This window comes from Limanda limanda, chromosome 7 (assembly GCF_963576545.1).
Source record: "Limanda limanda chromosome 7, fLimLim1.1, whole genome shotgun sequence".
NCBI lineage: Eukaryota > Metazoa > Chordata > Actinopteri > Pleuronectiformes > Pleuronectidae > Limanda > Limanda limanda.
Window position 1 is genome coordinate 21497036 of NC_083642.1, and position 7713 is coordinate 21504748.

The 7713-nt window shown below is 43.0% G+C and overlaps 1 protein-coding gene across 1 annotated transcript; it reads left to right on the forward strand.

Moving 5' to 3' along the window:
* The first annotated feature begins 1308 nt into the window (after positions 1-1308).
* On the forward strand, positions 1309-2251 carry LOC133005760 (transcription factor HES-2-like). The gene is made up of 3 exons (XM_061075538.1): positions 1309-1506; positions 1616-1799; positions 1911-2251. Exons 1-3 carry the CDS (start codon positions 1417-1419, stop codon positions 2249-2251), a joined length of 615 nt encoding a protein of 204 aa, XP_060931521.1. The 5' UTR covers positions 1309-1416.
* The last annotated feature ends 5462 nt before the right edge of the window (positions 2252-7713 follow it).

Genomic DNA, 7713 nt, shown 5'->3' on the forward strand with positions numbered 1-7713 from the left:
TTTTTTTCTTTTACAACAGTGCCATTGTGTTAATGCACCGTGACCCAAGCCAAACTCCCTCCAAAAAAAAAAAAAAGCGTTGTAGAACAGTGATGGTGAGGGGTCGGAAGATGAGGAGCAGGAGCCGGGATGCTGATGGGACCAGCAGAGGAGTGGTGCGCCGCTGACAGACAGGGGGTGGGAGTGGGGGAGGGGAGTGTTTGTGGTGTGTCGACATGGAAGAGGAAGAGGGGGGTTCGCCCATCTGTTGCGCTGCTGTGGCGCGTGCCGAACGCGTGAATCCCACAGGCAGCTCCAGCGCTGCTCGGTGTCATGGTCCCCACCAGAGATTCACTGAAACCCCCAAACGGATTTGAATTTTTTTTTAAACTGCAACTATGAATTTAGTTTGAAATATATGCGATGTTATAAGTTGGTTTATACAAACAAGGGACTTTTTTAGTCCATCAAGGTCCAGTCTTTTCCTCGCTAACTGGCCTGTCCCTCATCGTGTCCCCCATGCAGTGTGGGTGCAGACTTGTGTGTTGCGTGGCTCTTTGTGCACACATATGTTCATACTAGAGATAAACGCGGTCCTGTGCCTGTGCTGCAGGTTGTCACTCAGTCTCCTCCCCCACATGCACGCCAGGTAAACACCGTGTTGTTGGAATTGGAAACAAGCTGCTGGGGGTTCCATAAGCAGATGTTAATCCATACATAGCGTGGCTTGGGTATGGCTGATTTATTATTTTTTTGGAATAGATTATTCCTGTCACCAAAGAAACGCTCGTCTGGTTCTGTGTTTTTGGGCAAGTTGAGCCCATGAGCATTAATAAACGAACGGATGTTCTTTGTATTTTCATATTATTATCATATATAAAACGTTTTCAGTGCTCCTTTATAGCAATATAACTCTCAGATTTGTCATCCCACACACAAGTGTATCTTTGAGCATTTAGCCCAATCATTTGTGGGGAATTGATACATAAACCTATTTATATATCGTACAAAAAGATAATAAACTTAACAAAGGCAGACGAAACATTAAGCAGTTGTCGGGAAATCGGAAGAGCAATATAGACGTATATGCTGTTGTACATGTGCTGTATTAGATGAAAACAACATTGGCTCGTGTGCGTTATCGGATTTTGGATGAAAATTAAAGTTAAATCTTAAAATGTTAACGCATCATTGAAACTCTGCATACCAGCGGTAGACGGATGCAGGGGCCCGCTAGAGGCCAGATGGTCCAGATAGAAGCGCCGCTCGTCTCCCAGGGGCATCGCCCCCACCCCCTCCTCCCCTTGTGTTCCCCCCGCCCTGACGCGCCGGGCCCAGATAAATAGGAGGCTAGCCAGCCCTGCCTCACACTTCAGCTCAGCCGGTCACAGCGCAAGTACCTCTCATCCAAAAGCACAACACCAAGAAGCGAACAAAATGAGTCCCAGCATCATCGTTGAGGCCAACCAGCCTCTCCCAGCCAGGTCCACAGTGGCCCAGAGAAAACAAGCCAACGAACTCAGAAAGGTAAGGAAGGCTGAGATACTAGACAACTGTTCATTTCATCTGCAAATGTTTCATTGCCCTGATTCTTTGAAAGAGCAACATAATAACTGTTTTTCCTTATTTCTTCCAGACTCTGAAACCCTTGCTCGAGAAGAAAAGACGTGCTCGTATCAATGACAGTCTCACTCATCTGAAGAGCCTCATTCTGCCTCTTGTTGGAAAAGACAACGCACGCTACTCCAAACTGGAGAAAGCTGATATTCTGGAAATGACAGTCCGGTTCCTCGGAGATCTTCCTACCTCTCCTGTCAAAGGTGAGCCTCACCGCTTGAACTATGATATGCGTGTTCTAAAAATGCTTTACTTCACACATCCTCCTCGTGGATTTCCAGTTTCTAATCAAACATTTTCTTCGCTTCCTCCAGATTCCGCAGACAGTTACAGAGAAGGCTACAAAGCCTGCCTCCAGCGCGTCTCCGCTCTGCTTCCCAAAACGAGCCTGGATCAGGACGCGTGCCAGCGGGTGAACGACTTCGTTCAGCAGTCCATGTCCGCCACCGTCACCCCAACCTGCCTGAACTGTTGCGCCCAGAGCTCCAGGAGCCTCCCTCAGATCCAACAGAGACTCCTGAGCCTCAAATCCAGCTTCAGCTCCAGACTGGAGACCCAGTCCCGCAGCAGCAGCAGCAGCAGCAGCAGCAGCGCAGTGGCTCCGAGCAGCGCACAGCCGCAGCCTGTCAGCGCAGACATGTGGAGACCTTGGTAGACTAGATGGACACTTCATTTCTCATGTGTGTTATTTATTTTGTGATGTACTAGATGTATTACAATAGCCTCACTGTAGTCTTGGGGATATACGAAGGAGAGTTATTGGAGTTGCTGTATAATAATTGAATTCAGCATTTGGCTCGTTTTGCGTTTAATGCCAGCGGGCACGCGAGCACAGATCTTAAAGAAACGGTAAAGTTTATGAACTTTTTAAGACGCAATCCTCTTTGGGGTTTCAAAGATACGGGTTGTAGACAACACTTTTGTAAAACCCCAAGGGTTATTTTATTTGAGGTTTGCACGATGGACTTAAAAGTATTTTGGTCTGTGCAACATTATAGTCTGTAAACACTATGTGTTAAATAGGTTTATTTGTTATACATTGATGTCATAAAAGAGAAAAAAAACTGTTTTCTGAAACAAATGTTCTGTCATTGACAATTGATTTTCAATAAACGTTCACTCATTGAATATGATGGTGTGGTTTGATCTTTATACCTCGTGGTTTTATACGTGTCTCAAGTTTATTATGAATCCCAGTTGCCCTGAAGAGACTCTCATGGTTATGAAAGGAGTAAAATGGCGCGTAAACTCATAAAGCCACAGGTCAGCCGGAGCCCATTGATGCTGAAGCAGCTGCTCTATTGTTGCTGAGGTGTGGCGCCTCTCTAGTTGCCGCCAAATCGGTGGGAAGAGGATGGTGACTGGTTGTGTGACGGGACACACACAGAGAGAGATGACAACTGCTGTGAATTACAATGACAGATCGGACACAACGCACAACACACGTGGTTTTCCAGAACCACAATCAGATTGACTATGAAGTAGTTTGAAGTTTGCTTCGGTGCTTGGTCCATAACGAACATAGAGCAACCTAGCAGCAACAAAACTATGGGCTACAATAAAACTAGATACATACAAATAAAAGAAAAATTAACAAATATAAAATATGTGTTACAGATTCTGCTGAAGTTGTGCAAGTTAAATGCAAGTGGTCCATGTTGAAACATTAATGAAACACACGATGTCCTTGTGATGATCATTATTAATTCCTCAGTGGTTTTACATTATGGTGCGATATCTTATTAGTTATGAGTTCACATCTCATCACACAAAATAATAAAGCAAGAGCTGCTTTTCACACTATGTAAGATTTCCCAGTCTAATAATCCAATAATGTTACACGGCTTTGTAGTTTTTCTGTCATGCCTGATGTTGTCTATAACGTTTTTTTCCTTCCTGTGTTCTTTCCTTTTCCAAGACATTTTCCAGCCTATTTTTGTAGATGTTTCTTGTTACAGCTTCTTTCGCAGAAGTCGCATTTCAAAGAAGAATCTACCTTATCTCCCTCAATATTTGTCTTTGACTTCTAAAGTCAAAGTCATATTCAGCTCTTCCACAGTTTGTAGCCTATGTGCATTTACTTTAGTAGGAAGTTGTGGATATATTGTCCATTTAACAATAAAATAATTTACAATTAAGCAGATAATGAGCTGTCCACTCTTCAAACAAACAAAGTTATCTCCAGCAATAATACATATAACATTAATATATTATATTATACACTGTATCTCGTTGGTGTTCTTATTACCTTATGGATAATATTATTTTTTAGGTTTAATTGAATAAAGACTCATAATACCACAGTCCAATATTCAATTTTATTATTGGAATATTTTTTAAACTTAAAAAATATTATGACTTTGATATATGAAACCAGAATGCATTAACGAGGCTTATTTTGTGCAGGTATCTATAATATATCAAGATATGAGCATTTGTGAATATTGTTTTTGGCTGACAACTCTTCAGGTGAACTGCCAAACTGTTGGGATTATCTGAAACCATGGGTTCTATAGGATAAGAAATTGATGGTATGGATGGAACAATGGTAATGCAAACCTAACTGAAACATTGCACTAATGGTATCATAAAAGGCAGGTTCATGTTTATTTTCTTAAAACAACTATCAACTATTTATACTTTTTGTATAAAACGGAACCTGCACACAGGTAGATTTTTTTGATTAATTATTTATTTTTCATTCAGGCACAAATGCCAAGTATTCACTAATTCCAGTTTTTCAGTTAGGAGAGCTTGCTTTGTTTATTATTTATGTCAGAAAACTGAATAGGTTTGGGTTTGGGGCAGTTGGTTGGACCAGTGTCATTGCAAAAGGCTCTCCACAGATGTTCTGAGGCATGTACTTGCAACATGTGTGCATTTGAACTTCTGGGGTTTCATTCTACTCGACTACTTGAAGTCAGGCAAAGTATTTTCTTTTTCTTTAATAAGCTTCTCTGCTAGATTACTATTGCATCTGCTGTCTTAGATTAAAAACTAGATTTGCTCTCTCACTCAGTCCTTCCCCTCCTACTCACAAAGCCGGTAACCACCTTGACTATATTTTCACCAGAAAATGCTCAACATCTAACCTCACTGTAACCCCACTTCATGTCTCTGACCACTTCTTTATCTCTTACACTCTCCCACTATCTCAAAACGTCAACCCTTCCACATCAACAGAGTCTGTGCCTGTCCGTCGCAACATTCGTTCCCTCTCTCCTGCCTTGCTAGCATCCTGTGTTTTATCTGCCCTCCCTTCCACTGACTCTTTCTCACTCATGCATCCTAACTCTGCCACAGACATTCTCCTCTCTACTCTGTCCTCCTCTCTTGACTCCCTCTGTCCTCTCATGTCACGACAGGTCCACCAGTCCTCCCCAGCTCCGTGGTTGTCTGACTCGGTGCGTGATGATAGAGCCACTATGCGAGCATCAGAAAGGAAATAGCGGAAATCTAAACACCTGGACGACCTGCTCGCTTATCAGTCTCTTCTCTCCTCTTTTTCTGCCTCTTTTTCCACAGCCAAAAGCACTTTTTACCAAACTACTATTCAATCCTCATTTTCTAACCCCAAAAAACTCTTCTCCATCTTTTCCAACCTCCTCGACCCCCCCAGTCCCCCTCCTCCTTCCTCCCTTCTACCAAGCCACTTTGTCAACTACTTTACAAAAAAGATTGATGACATACGCTCTTCTTTTTCCGATCCTCCTTCTATAACCACACTTCCATCAACTTCATCTTTATCCCCTTCGCTCTCCTCTTTCACCCCTCTGTCTCCCAATCAAGTTCTTACCTTGGTAACCTCCGCCCCCCCAACCACCTGCGCCCTTGACCCCATCCCCTCTCACATTCTCCAGTCTATCGCTCCTGACCTTCTTCCTTTTCTCACCCATCTTATCAACACTTCCCTCTCAAATGGCTGTTTCCCTAATTCTCTGAAGGAGGCAAGAGTAAATCCTCTCCTGAAGAAACCCACCCTCCACCCGTCTGCAGTAAATAACTACAGACCTGTCTCTCTTCTTCCCTTTGTTTCCAAAACTCTAGAGCGAGCAATCTTTAATCAACTCTCCTCCTATCTGAACCACAATAATCTTCTTGACCCTCACCAGTCTGGTTTGAAGGCAGGTCACTCAACTGAGACTGCCCTCCTTGCTGTCTCTGAACAACTTCACACTGCTAGAGCAGCTTCTCTCTTCTCTGTCCTTATCCTTCTAGACCTCTCTGCTGCATTTGACACAGTGAACCACCAGATCCTGATCTCATCCCTTCAGGACCTGGGTATCTAAGGCTCTGCTCTCTCCTTGCTCTCTTCCTATCTCAAAGACCGCACTTATCGGGTAACTTGGAGAGGATCTGTTTCTAAACCTTGTCCTCTCAATACTGGTGTCCCTCAAGGTTCTGTCCTGGGTCCTCTCCTCTTTTCTTTGTACACCAACTCTCTCAGCTCTGTTATTCACTCGCATGGTTTTTCCTACCATAGCTATGCTGATGACACCCAACTAATCCTCTCTTTTCCTCAATCAGAAACACAGGTAGCAGCACGAATCTCTGCCTGTCTGACTGACATCTCTCAGTGGATGACCGCTCACCACCTGAAGATTAACCTTGACAAGACTGAACTACTTTTCCTTCCAGGGAAAAACCCTCCCACACACGACCTGACTATTAACTTTGACAACTCCGTGCTAACCCCCACTTACACTGCTAGGAACCTGGGTGTGACACTTGACAGCCAACTCTCCCTTTCTGCCAACATTACTGCAACAACACAGTCCTGTAGATTCATGCTATACATACAACATCCGGAGAATACGCCCCCTTCTCACTCAGAAGGCGGTGCAGGTTCTAGTCCAGGCCCTGGTCATCTCACGCCTCGACTACTGTAACTCCCTCCTGGCAGGTCTACCTGCTACTGCCATCCGACCTCTGCAGCTCATCCAGAAGCAGCAGCTCGACTTATTTTTAACCAACCTAAATTCACTCACACTACTCCGCTCCTCCGTTCCCTTCACTGGTTACCAGTGGCTGCCCGCATCCGGTTCAAAACACTAGTACTCGCATACCATGCTGTGAACAGATCAGGTCCAGTTTACATCCAGGACATGGTCAAACATTACACACCAGCACGTTTACTCCGCTCTGCTTCAGCTAAACGGCTCGTTGCTCCTTCACTGCCAGCTAAACACTCATCAAAATCACGACTGTTTGCTGTCCTAGCTCCTAAATGGTGGAATGAGCTCCCAATTGACATCCGGACATCTGAAAGTTTACACATCTTCCGCAGAAAACTAAAAACACACCTCTTCCGACTGTACCTTGAATAAAAAATAAATAAATAAAATAAAAAAATAAAAAAACTAACCACTTTTGAAACTAACACTTTGGTAGCACTAAAATGGCACTTACCAATAGCACTTTGTAGTTTTGCTTTATTTCAAAGAAATTGTACTGTCTTGATTCTTGTTGTTCTGGGTTTGTTCCCTCGGGGTTGAATGCACTTATTGTAAGTCGCTTTGGATAAAAGCGTCAGCTAAATGAAATGTAATGTAATGTAACATACAAAAAATGTATGTGAATGTCTATCCCATATTTTTCAGTTGATTGGATAAGTTAACTTGTTTTTAAATTGTTAAAAATCTTAGCTGGCTGTTTCTGGATTTTGCATATTCCTTGTTTGTAGACTGAATGTCCAGAAATGAACAAATGATTATAATGTGATGTGGCATAGCTCATCAAAGACCATTTACATTTTACAGCGGTAAAGAGGAAGTGATTTCTGGTAGTGTAGCATTAGCCAGTGCTAGCTAATGTCAGCAATTTCTCCATATCCGATGCTGGAAAGTCCCACAAGTGAAAAAGAGATGTGTACAGTATTAAAGACTGCCGTTTCAAATATTGCCATCAGTGTTGCCCATAACAAAAACTACCAATCTCATAAAGCATTTGAAAAACCAGAGTTACCCAAGTTCACCAAGGTGAAGGGAAAAAATAACAAACTGCAGCTGCAAACTTGGGAAACCGCATTCAAACGACATGATCAATTCAACATAGACATCCCCAAAGCAAGAAATTAGGAGTTCATTTTTGTGTATTCCAAGATTTATTTAATTGTTA

Coding starts and splice junctions, on each gene's coding strand:
- LOC133005760 (XM_061075538.1), top strand. CDS start 1,417: ATGAGTCCCAGCATCATCGTTGAGGCCAACCAGCCTCTCCCAGCCAGG. Junction 1,507..1,615: donor AAGCCAACGAACTCAGAAAG/GTAAGGAAGGCT, acceptor TATTTCTTCCAG/ACTCTGAAACCCTTGCTCGA. Junction 1,800..1,910: donor TCCTACCTCTCCTGTCAAAG/GTGAGCCTCACC, acceptor CGCTTCCTCCAG/ATTCCGCAGACAGTTACAGA.